Source organism: Cryptotermes secundus, unplaced genomic scaffold (genome assembly GCF_002891405.2).
Source record: "Cryptotermes secundus unplaced genomic scaffold, Csec_1.0 scaffold203, whole genome shotgun sequence".
Lineage (NCBI taxonomy): Eukaryota > Metazoa > Arthropoda > Insecta > Blattodea > Kalotermitidae > Cryptotermes > Cryptotermes secundus.
In genome coordinates, this window is record NW_019734312.1 from 112918 (window position 1) to 126727 (window position 13810).

Below are 13810 nucleotides of genomic sequence, written 5' to 3' on the forward strand. Positions count from 1 at the left end.
AGGCTTTCTGTTCATTTTCGTAACATAATGTTTTTTACAGTGAGGAGTTGTTAGCCCCACGCCCAACCCCCAAGCTGGAGGGCCACCCCTTGTCGGCTGTCCGCGACTGCTTATTCAATATATTCACAGCTTCCCTCCAAAACTGGAGGGCGTCTCCTCCATCCGCAACCTGAGGACTCGCCATGCCGTAGTGACAGGGACCCACCTAACATGGATACAACATGGTGTAATTCTTTTTAATTCGCATAGTGTGGGGTGGAGTCCAACTGGGTCTACTCGGCACGTCGACCACTGACTGGCCTATTGTACCTGCCCCGGGTCATCATGATGATAGAGAATTTGGTGAACTGAAGATTAGCAGGGGAAACTGACATACTTGTAGAAAACCTGCCTCAGTGCCACTTTGTCCACCACAAATCCCACTTGAGCAGACCCGAGCTTGAACCCGGGCCACTGTGGTGGGAAGGCAGCGACTAACCGCTTGAGTTATGTTGTTAAGCCCAAACTTCGATTTTCGATTCGTAAGTGCGAAAATTCTAAAGGAACCTAAGACTAATGTGCATTAACGTAATACGATCGTAAGTGGGAAAGTCTTCATGTAACCAGCCACTACATATCAGCATAAATTCGGCATACTGTGTGCATGTGAGTAACACAGACGACGTTATGAAACTTTGTTTTAGCAGTCTAACACAGTAAAGCACGTTACACTCACAGAGATCAGTTATGTAATTAAAAAAGTAAACGGCTGTTGTTGAGGGAAATATCCTCGGTAGAGTTTAAGGATCAGTTTGCGAGTGCAAGATAAATGAATAATAATAACTCCGTGGCCTGTAGTAGGCAAGCGAACTATACCGACCGAGCGACCGCCGCTTGTCGGCGAAGTTAGTGCCAACTTTAGCGGATAGAGGGTGTCGCGTGGTCAGCGCAACGAATCACCACGGCAGTTAATTTCGGTTTTCTAGACCGGATTCCTTGTGACACCTAGAGCAAAATTAAGAAGGAAGGAACCAGGGAGATGGAGAACATACCAGGCCAGTGGCCTGATAATCATTTTCCTGCATTATGTTTTCCAGGACCTGAACAGTGTCACTAACCTGGATGTCCAGAGGGGCAAAATCAATTAATACTCGTTAGGTCATAAGAATTTAGAATTACTGTTAAGAGGATGAAGAAAGGTCATGGGCGGTACTTATCTGGGGACGGAGGAAAGTGGCTGAGAGCGGAGGCCTGCTCCGTGACCTTCCCAACCACCCGACAACTTGACAGTGAATGCCGTCAAGTACCAACTGGTTTTTTTCTTCCCCGTGACGAGAATTTTTAATGGCCTCCGAGAAAGAACACGCTTTTCTATACGCTATGTTTATCTCGCCATGACACAAGTATGTGAAACCTGCAACTCGTGGTCCGTATTTAGATTTTACTTTGCTATCCTACTCTACAGTAAACAAGTTACGAAATGCATGCATAGCATAACAGCACTGAATGTTTCCTGTACTACTGAGCCCATTTCAGTATTTTTAATTCGTGTAGGTAAACTACTGCTGGTCTCTTATGAAGGCAAAAGGAAAGCTTGTCCTTCTGCATCACTAAGCACCGAATTAATGGCCGCGCCATAGCTCAAGCGGTTAGTCGCTGGCTTCCCACCGCGGCGGCCCGGGTTCGATCCCGGGTCTGGTCAAGTTGGATTTGTGGTGGACAAAGTGGCGCTGGGGCAGGTTTTCTCCGAGTACTTCGGTTTCCCCTTCCAATCTTCATTCCACCAATTGCTCCACAATCACCCTCACCTACCATCTGGGGCTGGTAAAATAGGCCAGAAGTGGCCGCAGTACAAAGGACTTAGTCCCACCCCACTAGCAATAAAAGAAAAAGCACCCAATTATGAAGAGGTATGGAAGACTGGAGCCGATCACAGTGGCTGCGCGGTCGAAGGGGTGAACCGTCTAAGCCCGCTCGAACACTGAGATCGTGGTTTCGAATCCCACTCGAGACAAGGATGTCGGTATGCGTTTATTCTGTGTTTGTGTTCTGTGCGTAGGTAGTGGCCTTGCGACAGGCTGATCCCCCGACCAAGGAGTCCTACCAACTATGTACACGTCAAGGAACTGAAAAAAGCGCCAAGTTCCAAAGGGCTGTAGGACCATAGAGGGGAAAAAATTGGGAGTGTGGAAATATAGTTACACTCAATTATAATATCGGTAGTAAATGTATGTGCCACAAGAAATGGTTTACTCCTTACAACGTGTAGATTTAATCATACGTCTAGCGTTTTCACTGGAATAACATATTTGTTTTGAAATATTGTCCATCTAAATAATTAATCGAGGTATTATTTATTGCTAGTGGGGTGGGACTAAGTCCCTTGTACTGCGGCCACTTCTGGCCTATTGTACCAGCCCCAGATGATAGGTGAGAGTGATTGTGGAGCAATTGGTGGAATGAAGATTGGCAGGGGAAACCAAAGTACTCGGAAAAAACCTGCCCCAGCGCCACTTTTTTCCACCACAAGTCCCACTTGACTTAGTAATTAGATTTATTGAACACTCTAACTACAATCAATTATAGCGCTCTTACTAATTCAAGCACTCCAATTCTCAATACAGCACACACTAAATCTTCCATGACTTCATTAGCTGGTACATGGTAATAGATCCCAACACTGTCCTCTTCTGCTCACGTTTTTACCGGAAGGTGACTGCCAGTACAGTCCACTAAATTTCTGTTAGTCCTCGCCAGTATAGTCGTTCTTGGTTGCGGGCCCCGCCGAGTCCCATATTTTTGTTCTTTCCAGACTTTTACGTGTTTTGAAATTGGGCCTCTTCTTCGATTAGAAGAGGGTCTGACGACTGCTGGGTCACGCCCCCTCTACTTGGGAGTGACTCTTCTGGCTCTCACTCTCATTCACTCACTCACTCACTTAGTCACTCTCTCATTGAATAACTTGACTCACTCCGCCCTAACTTCGTCACGGACCGCACAGGAAACACCGTTTCCAACAATTCTTCCATTGTAGCGTCAGGTGATCGTTGTTGCAGAAAATTATTTATGAAGCCGTTGCGTAGCAATGGGCTGGACATTGTTACATTTTTGCCAAACTGCTACCAAGCAATGTACAATGATTATGTAGTCTGTTACATAACTTTCATTATGACATTTTACATGTTTGGCTTCGCAGACAGGAAGGAACTATTTGTTTTACCAAGCCAATCTGCACTTGAAGGGACAAGTCTCACTTCAGTTCCTATTAGCGCTTCTAAGTCAACAATATGACTTGTAAAGAAGCTGAAAATAATGCCGGAAATGTGGGTAGGAAGTGTTTCTATGCGAGAATAGCCATGCTGCTGAAGCGCATCTACGCACATCGCTACGAAACTACCAATAATTAGTAAGATACTATTACTACTAACACATTTCGGGTACAGAAGCGTTCATGTCGACAATTCATGATTTTATTTCGGTCTTGTGAGCTAATAAAATCAAACCAAGGCTATCAGGTGCCTCCACATGGAGGGTAATCAATTTTGGTAGCTACTGGATCTCGAAACGTGGAGACTGGAGAGAGGCCCTGGAGCCAGTTATATAACCAATATTCATACAAAGCTAGGAAACTTCAGCAGATGATTTTCAAGCACGGCCAACCTGGTAACGCTGTTTGACGGCCTCATCACAAGCTTAGCACGGTCTCGTTGTTTTATCACTTGGATTAAAAACATTATTCTATTTTATTTATGAAATATATATCTCTTATAATATGGTCTCGGGTTAGATAATTAATGTACAAAGTGGACAGGCAGTGCTTTGAAATTGGAGAACCCTGATTTGAAATGTAGTAGATATTAGTGAAGTCTTTAAAAGCTCGTGGGTTCACCATTTCCTTATTACTAAATTGTAGGGAAATTTGTCTGGTCCGAAGGCCTCGATTGGTATTACACATTTACAGATTTCGTGAACATCGGATCCCTAATTCAGATATCGAAATGTGGGGTCACACACACACAGACATCACTGCAATAACGTAAGTTCGAAATTTGGTTCTAACCTCCAGCAAAACAATCAGCGTCTTCGTTAGAAAAATGCGTTGACTGGTGTTGTCTGGGGCAGAAAAAGCGAAGTTACCTCAGTGCCATGAAAACGTTTAAGCGAGTGAATGTAAGCCTCTTACACTTTCTTAACCTCAGCGGAAGATGGAGGTGAGGTTCATGTTCCTTCACTTTCCCCCAGGGAAAAAGCCCTTAACAATTAAACAGAAGAATGAACAGGAGCCAAGGCCTATCTGCACACAGTGGTACTTAGAAACAATCCGTATACAAAAAAACAAACAAAATCCTGAAGCGAACTATACCGACCGAGCGACCGCCGCTTTTCGGCGAAGTTAGTGCCAACTTTAGCGAATAGAGGTTGTCGCGTGGTCAGCGCAACGGATCCCCACGGCCGTTAATTTCGGTTTTCTAGACCGGAGCCGCTATTTCCCTGAAATATCTCCTCAATTATCCTTACAAGGCTGAGTGAACCCCGTTCCAGACCCACTACATCTCAGAAAATCTGGTAGCGCCGGGAATCGAACACGGACCTCTGAATCTGTAGGCAGAAACTCTGACCACTAGACCACAGAGGTGGTCAAACAATCTGTATACCTGCCGGAAATGGAACACAACCGGAAATCCTTCTGAGAACCTATCGGAACGGCCTGGGAGCGGTGTGTCACGTCTGAGGGACTCGACAGTTGAGCTGAGTGTGGCGGTGAACTTAGAAGCGGCGCCCAGCGTTCATATGTGGTGAAAGAGTGCGTAGTGGCATAGGCAAATTAGTGACTGCAAGGAGAGAATGCTTGAGTGGCGGTGAGTGAAACAGTACTGAACTAAATACACTGACGTCAAGATTTAAGTGGTTACTGGAAACAGCTGCTCCAAAATACGATAAACGACGCATATGTTCGACAGAAAGGGGCGTAATATGAAGTGTTAGATCTCAGGCCGAATGCCACTGGGCAATACCAAATTATTCAGTAGTTTACTCTTCGGACGTGTATACAGTAGTAATAACTATTTAATATGCATGCCACTGATATAGTGACTTGCTTTTCAGATTACCGAACACTGACATTACGACTTCACGTCACTGATAGGCAGTAACAATGCATCGGGCTTCGTCAATTGTGACGACACTCCTGTTAATACTGGTGGGAGGGGCTAGGTTGGACGAGACAATTGACCCAATAGTGACCACACGCCAAGGCAACATGCGAGGTACCACAATGACGTCACGGAACGGGAGGACGTTCCATGCCTTCTTGGGAATCCCCTATGCAGCACCTCCTGTTGGTGCGCTCAGATTTAAGGTGAGTCTTCTGCAACGAGCTTTAATTATCTTGTGCTCAAGCCCAGATGAGATTACAATATTAAAAAGGTTACTTGTAAAATTGTGTGGGGAAGTTAACCCCTGAAAGCACAGTGTTAGCTATCACCGCCGCTGTAACAGTGAAAAATATTTTTGCTACACACTGTACTTACGTATTGCGTATTGGCAATAAACAGTCATTGCTTCTCTAACAGTATTAACCATTGGTCTTTATATGGGAGAGGTCGTGTGTTTTCTTTGACCAAGCTTTTCCGTGGTTTTCCTCGGTCTTAGATCAAATGCTGAGTTGGTACCCAAATTCCACGCTGCACTGCATGCCTAACATGCAGCCTTCCCATTGGTAACATCAAAATTTCGCCCTGATATAGCCCTCCCAACGCTAGCAAAAAGAAATTACTATAATGCATCTCTTCCAGCGTCACAAAAATATATAATATTGTTAATGTTGTATTTTAGCGTCCTGTTGCACTGATCTTCGTCCATGATATGTAAGCAATGTCCGTCTTTTAGTGCACTCAATTTTACTTGTTACTTCACAACATGTTTCGACACTACAGTGCCATCATCAGGTGCTCTATTTACGTCAATCTATTTCATTGCTTCCCATTACGTCATTGTAAAATTTAAAAAAGTATTTAAAAATGTTCGTTAATTATAATAAAGATATATACTAAAAACTTGTTAAGATTATTTATCTTATCTGTCACAATTCTAACACCACGCATAGTTTCACCACTATGGGAGTCGTTCCTCTTATTCTTAGAGTATATCGTGTCTCGTGTTGCGTGTTCCCTGTTTGGTTGCGGGTGTTGTAATATATATAATATATAAACGATTATATGCTCTACCTATAACAGAAGGACAAGCGGGCACTGTCTGGGAACCTTCAAAATCGGAGACATAGTTCCTTATCCACCCCAATGTTGTGTCTCTCACTACCACCCCCACTTCTTCTTTTCTTTGAGGTATGAACTGGATTTTTAGATGCGTTTGCAACACGAGGGACTTCTATGGAATACGCTTAGTCCATACATCTAGCCATGTGTAAGCATGAAACAACTCAACCGAACGGTGGATTTTCATGAAATTTCATACTGCGAGTGATTGTCGATCCACGTCAATTTTTATCTCGATCGGACGATAATTTACGTGAAAACTTTCATGCGTTTCTGCAGGAATGCCGAGAGTATTTTTGTATTGCTAGTGGGGTGGGACTAAGTGCCTTACACTGTGGCCACTTCTGGTCTATTGTACCAGCCCCAGATGATAGGTGAGGGTGATTGTGGAGCAATTGGTGGAATGAAGATTGGCAGGGGAAACCGAAGTACTCGGAGAAAACCTGCCCCAGCGCCACTTTGTCCACCACAAATCCCACTTGACCAGACCCGGGATCGAACCCGGGGCGCCGCGGTGGGAAGCCAGCGACTAACCGCTTGAGCTATGGAGCGGCCATCCCGAGAGTAACTCGCTAAATATTTATCGGAGTAAAAAAAAAAAAGATTTCGAACAGAAGTTGCAGAGAAAGATAAAGTACATTTTATGTCAAGTACATTTTTTTCGTAAGTCTCACGGCCATCGAGATACTGGCAATTAAACTGAAATGAGGCTACCCATACATTTACGAAGTTATGTCTTCAGCAGTAATTCTGAATGGTCTCAAGAACATTAAGAAAATAAATGTGAACATTGAATAATGCCGTCTTCTGGGATATGGCGCCGCGTAGACATTGTGTTAACCGACGATTCGGAGGAATGTATCGCCTCCATCTTCAGGGTATAAGAAATCCGCTAGTGATGAAACCAGCGTGAGCAGGTGGTTGCTTACTCGCTCGTGGATTTCTTATACCCTGATGACGAATGCGATACGTTCTTCCGAAACGTCGGTTAACACAATGTCTACACGGTACCACATCCCAGAAGACGGCATTCTTCATAGGCACCGCCGTGAAAACCTCAAATCTTAGAAAATACGAACATTGTTTCTTCATTCTTTTATTGAAATGCTACTGGTATTTTACAATTCAACTTCGAAGCCGGCTTTTTTACGATTGTTAAAATTTATAAATATTTAATTTTCTTTTCGTGTGTTTAATAACAGTAAATTTATTGTTTATTCATTCAGTATCATTCATCTTTTGAATAAGTACTAACACTGAACAGTTTCACTTGAATTAATTTTTTCTTTATCATAACACAGGCCTACAAAAAAAAATTTTTTTTTTGGTGTCTAGGATTTTAGAACTAATTTTAGTTATATTTAAGGCGCTGAATCTAAATATAAAATCAGTTTTTCTCTACCAGCTCTACTTTTTTAGATCAGCGTTTTTGTAACGTGCAGTTCTACACAAAATGTGCAGTTCTAATTGTATTTTGTGCAGTTCTAAATCTCATATGCAAGGATTGGTTCCTGTATATTTGCCCTATTGTCAGTCTGCTGTCCACTGANAGAACGCACCTGTTTAGGTGGGAAGAGAATATTAAAATGGATCTTAGATAGATGAGGTGATACTAACTGGGTTGATCTCGCTGTGGTTAGCGACGAGTGAAGAGCCCTCGTGAACACGGTAATGAACTTTCAGGTACTATAAAATGTTGGGAATTTCTTGAGTAGCTGAGCGACTGGCAGCTTCTCAAGGACTCAGCTCCATGAAGTGTATACTTTTACAATCTTGTACACACTACTTAGACTCCGGCTCACAACTCCGAATTCTCTCTGTGCGCAGGCGCCGTGGCCACCCCACCCTTGGGGCGACACTCTAAATGCGACGCAGGATGGGCCGATGTGCATGCAGAAGGACTATCTGGACCCGAACCCGCGAGTGCAGGGGCAAGAAGACTGCCTGTACCTTAACGTGTATACGCCTTACGTAAGTGGTGGACGCCTGCGTGCTAGTTGGGCCAGTGAAGGTATCTGTAAAACTTGTCCCTAATTAAGCACTACGCCATGAAGGCGTACGGGGGAGTGGACGTATAGATCCACATTTTCTTGACTTCGGCGCTAGCACATTCCAAATATTACAACCAGACACAGAAGACGTAAACTGTACTGTAGATCAGTCAGCACAGTACCCACACTGCGGGTTGGATGACCGAGGTTCGATTCCCAACCAAGCAGAAATGTTTTCTTTTCTATAGTGCCTAGACCGGCTCTGGGGTCTACCCACTCTTCCATTAACGGGTACAGGGGACACTGAACCCGGTAGTAAGGCGGTCGGGTCCTGAGGCTGACCACTTTCATGCCGATATTAAAAATATGTGGATCTGTACCTAAATTTACGAGAATTTACGAATTTAATGGCCAAATAAGCTTTTCTGTACCTTTCGGTGTCTGTTAGTCCTACTGATGACAATAAAAGTACCTGCTTATCCCACATACCTGTATCGAATACTACCTTAAGGCTGTGGGCGCTCAAATCACTTCACTTCCCTGTTCTTGTACAGTTCCGACCTGACACACTTGTTACAGCTGAGGCCCAAGGAGCCCCTGGATGTGATGGTTAACATTCATGGCGGAGGTTTCTTCTCCGGAACAGGGGCCAGCTACTTGTGGGGACCACAGTACCTTCTGGACAAGGATATCGTGCTGGTTACGTTCAACTACCGCTTGGGGGTGCTAGGTCAGTCAACATCTTTACATGCCTAGGGTTCCCATGGGGTATCCTATTGAAGTTTCCCAATCAAAACTTGGAATTCATTTTTAGCCTCCTTTCCATTCTTAAGAAAAGAAACGAGGTCTATGAGATCACAATGGCTGTGCCCTATATTTCAAATTTGGAACCAAATGACCGATTTTTATGAAACTTCGCATGAACATTACGCCAATGGGAGGCCACCCCAGTCAGTAAGAGCAGTATGACTAGGGTGAGAATTTGTGAGATGCGAACGACATCGGCGGTTCCTCATTTGCTGTCTGTACTCGTGTATGATGACCTCAGAGCAGGCTCAACTGTGTTATAAAGCAGAAGACCACAATAAGAACTCAGTAGCCCCCTCAGTACCAAATTTCACGTACGTGTGTTGACTATGTTTGGCGATGTATGTGCTGAAGGGTAGACTTCTGCAAGATAAAAAGTTATTTGGATAAGTTATCAGATTGTAGTCTTCTGGCTTCTTGTGATACCATATAGTTTTCTAGGCGGATACCGACGTTTCGGAGGAACTCGCAATCTCAATCGTCAGTGTTGAAGAGTGTATGAAAAAGAAATTGGTTCGGTTATAGTACGCAGATACGTCACATGGGGGGAAGAACTGGAGCCCTATCCGGGCTATACAATATAACCGATTCCTCGCCCTACACATCCTGAAGATGGAGACAGAATTTTGCTCCGAAAAATAAGAATTTGCATACATGACTACACAGTGTCACGTCAACTGTTTCCGTGAAAACCTTAAACTTCTTATAGCCGTTTGGGTGGGCAGCCGAACGGTTGAACGTCAACAGTTCAGCAGCTGCCGTTAACTTTAGCTCCGAATTCTGAGTCGCCCCTGGTGATAGCTCACGTTACATGGGTTGTTCGTTTGGCAGACCGAACGAGTAGTATCCGGTAGGGACAGTAAGAATTTGTTCTGTCAGCTTCAGAGTGCACGATGTGGCATATCTCCCTTGTCGATAATCAAAAGAAATAACACACATGTTAATTACTCTAATTAACTGTTGCACTTTATAGTAGGCTAATTATAATAATGGATTACATTTCATATATCGGGATAGCCGGCATGTACTGTCTTCGCTCGCTTGGAAAGCGGGATCGTAGGTTCGAATCCCACTCAGGGCATGGATGTTTAGTTTGTGTGTGTGCGTTTTTCTGTGTTTGTGTACATGTAGAGGCCTTGCGACGAGCTGATCACTCGCCCAAGGAGTCCTACCGAATGTGTAAGATCTAGAAAAACCGAAGTGAACGGAGAAGTTCATGGAGGTAGTTCTAGGCCCACTGGGGCTGTAGTGCCAAGGAAAAAAAAATATCGGGATAGCCAGGGTCAGAATGGATCAAACAATCCAATAATAATGACCAGAAATGGCAACAAAACTTCATTCGCCGTTACTGCATAATGAAAAACATTGCTGTGTTCACAATTTTATCAACATTATCTGGTACCGCATATTTCTGAAAAATTTTCCAAGGCTGGCAACACCGAAGTATAACTTCTTACTACAGATTTCATGAATTTTTTGCAGGGTTTCTGAGCACTGGGGACAACGCCGCTCCGGGAAACTTTGGTCTGAAAGATCAGGTAGCCGCTCTGAAATGGGTTCAGAAAAACATCGCAGCGCTGGGCGGGAACCCCAATAGTGTTACTATTTTCGGGCAGAGTGCAGGTGGCGCCAGCGTCCATTTGCAGATGCTGTCGCCCCTCAGCGCAGGTACGACAATAATCTCTGCATTGGTAATTAATTATGCCACAAGTACAGCACGCCACTGATCCCATCATTGCTAATCTACTGAGCCATTCGTGCAGCATGCTATTTAGTTCACAATTGACAGTAGCAGCTAGACCCCTCCAATTGCCGAAGAGATGAAGGCCCCATTTTAAAACAGGTACGTGGTCTTGACACACACAAAAATATGGTCATCTGTTCTGATTGGGGCTGACATCACGAATGGCCGTGCTGGCGAAGGCTAACAGGAAATTACTGCTTTGCTCACAAATGTTGGACCATAAGCCATGAGAACAGCACGCCACTGATAACACAATTTTTAGAGTATTGAACAAAAAAATACAGTACGCCGATGATATCATCTTGTTATCCTACTGATTTTAAAGTCCATTACGCCAATGTTCTCGTTATTGATGCTGTACTGAACAGCGAGGACAGCACGCCACTGATTCGAACACCGTTAGCTTGCATAATACTTACTTACTCATGGAGCTGAGCCCTTCTGGAGGAGCCGCCAATTCTGCAGCTACTCAAGAATTTCCAAGCATTTTATGGAACCCGAAGGTTCATTACCGTGTTCACAAGAGCCCTCCACTGGTCCCTATCCTGAGCCAGATCTATCCAATCCATACCATACCATCCCATCCTATCTCTCTAAGATCCATTCGAACATTGTCCACCCACCTACGCCTTGGTCTTCCTTGTGGTCTCTCTCCTTCTGACGTTCCCACCAATATCCTATACGCATTCCTCGTCTCCCCCATTCGTGCTACATGACCTGCCCACCTCATCCTCCTTTTAGCTTGCATAATATGGGTGGTCAAACTTACAGAACATCGGATCAGCGTACGATGATTTTCAGAATTTAAAAAGCAGCGAACAAATGTGGATTCGATGATACAGATGTTTTAGGCACATGATTTCCTTGCGACTGAGTTTCTAAATTTAATTCATTGCTAGAAAAAGTATTCAGTAATATTTCTTCCGCGAGCCAGACTCACAATTCCTAAGGACCATACACGATTTGCGAGCCTCAGTTTGGCAACGTCTGTTGTGTAAAGTTGTAGACACTCGACCGATCTCAACTTCGTTAACCAACTGAACCGCACGCCACTGATATTCTTCCTTATGGCAGGTCTCTTCCATCGAGCCATTTCTCAGAGCGGGACTGCACTGAACGCCTGGGCCTGGCCCACAGACTCCCTCTTCCTCGCGCGACGACAGGCAACATATGCAGGATGTGACCCCGACGACGACACAGCAGGCATAGTGAAGTGCCTGAGGAAAGTTGACGGTGAGAAGCTCGTCGATTCTGGCGACAACTTCAAGGTAAGATCGCCTATTGAAGCACGGAAAATTAACGCCTGTATTTGGGTTTCCGTCACGGATATTTGAATGTTTTGACTTTCTTGTACGAGAGCTGAGGTCTTCACGGCGGTAAAAGTTCTGATAGCATCTTCTGGGTTGTTATCGCTATCAGACCACACAATGCCCTAACTTGAAAGGCTCAGTCGGTAAAGCGACGGGTTATGGGCTCGACGGCTGGTCTTCGGTTCCTGGGAGAAGCAGGATTCTTCTCCAAAACCGTAGCGTCCAGACAGTACCTGGGGTCCACCAATCCAATTGGTACAGGATGCTGTCTCCCCCAGAGATAAGGCAGTAGAAGCGTGAAGCTGAACACTCAACTGCAACTAGTAGCGAGATCAAGATTGGTGAAGCTGTACATCCTATCCTCCATACGTCTTCATGGCTTGGCGATGAATGAATTAAGCATGGAGAAAACTTCTTTATGACACTGGTCGTTTCTTAACTCAATGACACTTTCTAATGGAACCAACAAAGTAGGCATCTCCGACAATCTCACCTGAAAACGGAAACAGATCCAGTTTCCGAAAACTTATATTCTTTAGAATACTTGACGATGGACAAAATCCAAAACCCCAGCAATTCCGGGTGTTAAGTAACGTCCTCACAACCCTTTAGAATCTATTAATAATCTGAGCATCCTGATTACAGTTCTGGTCAATTGACCCTCTCGACGTGTTCGGGCCGGTTGTGGAGGAAGGCGCAGGCGCGTTTCTGACGGCGAACCCTTTCTACATAATCCAGAGCGGGCACTACAACCACGTGCCCTGGATGGCGGGTGTGGTAACCGACGAGGGAATCGTCCGTGGTGCGGGTGTGTACCGTGAGACATGCATGAACATGCACTGTTTGACAGAAACTTTTAAGATGGATAATCGATAAGGTCACAAAACGGGGCTGAACAAGATTTCATTGCTATTACACATCTTCTGAACGTGCAAACATATGAAGATCTCAGTTTTACTTGATCTTACAGTTCAAGTGTCTCAGTTCCACCTGATCCTATACTAGAATTATCTCAATTGACGTTATACTACAGTCTACGTGCTTCAGTTCCACCTGATCCTATACTCGATTTATCTCAGTTGACGTTATCCTACAGTACATGTGCTTCAGTCCCACCAGATCCTATACTAGAATTATCTCAATTGAAGTTATCCTACAGTCTACGTGCTTCAGTTCCACCACATTCTATACTAGAATTATCTCAGTTCACGTTATTCTACAGCCCACGTGCTTCAGTTCCACCTGATCCTATACTCGAATTATCTCAGTTGACGTTATCCTACAGTCTACGTGCTTCAGTTCCACCTGATCCTATACTCGAATTATCTCAGTTGACGTTATCCTACAGTCTACGTGCTTCAGATCCACCTGATCCTATACTCGAACTATCTCAGTTGACGTTATCCTACAGTCTACGTGCTTCAGTTCCACCAGATCCTATACTAGAATTATCTCAGTTGACGTTATCCTACAGTCTACTTACTTCAGATCCATCTGATCCTATACTCGAACTATCTCAGTTGACGTTATCCTACAGTCTACGTGCTTCAGTTCCACCAGATCCTATACTAGAATTATCTCAGTTGACGTTATCCTACAGTCTACTTGCTTCAGATCCACCTGATCCTATACTCGAACTATCTCAGTTGACGTTATCCTACAGTCTACGTGCTTCAGATCCACCTGATCCTATACTCGAACTAT

General features: G+C 44.3%; 2 protein-coding genes across 6 annotated transcripts in view; one reads left to right on the plus strand and one right to left on the minus strand.

The window, feature by feature from the left end:
* LOC111868486 (asparagine synthetase [glutamine-hydrolyzing]) overlaps positions 1-13810 on the minus strand; it is a 197989-nt gene that overhangs the window by 104140 nt on the left and 80039 nt on the right. The gene's annotated exons all lie outside the window — the stretch shown is intronic.
* The window catches only part of LOC111868484 (venom carboxylesterase-6), a 36097-nt gene that overhangs the window by 15550 nt on the left and 6737 nt on the right, over positions 1-13810 (plus strand). For 3 of the 4 annotated variants that reach the window (XM_023859150.2, XM_023859151.2, XM_023859149.2), the window contains exons 2-7: positions 5086-5338; positions 8082-8225; positions 8825-8975; positions 10535-10720; positions 11871-12064; positions 12752-12914. In XM_023859150.2, coding sequence (XP_023714918.1) covers positions 5135-5338; positions 8082-8225; positions 8825-8975; positions 10535-10720; positions 11871-12064; positions 12752-12914 — 1042 coding nt within the window. In that variant the 5' untranslated portion in view covers positions 5086-5134. Of the gene's footprint in view, positions 1-4595; positions 4839-5085; positions 5339-8081; positions 8226-8824; positions 8976-10534; positions 10721-11870; positions 12065-12751; positions 12915-13810 lie in introns of those variants that run through there. The other variant, XM_023859152.2, reaches the window with a different exon arrangement.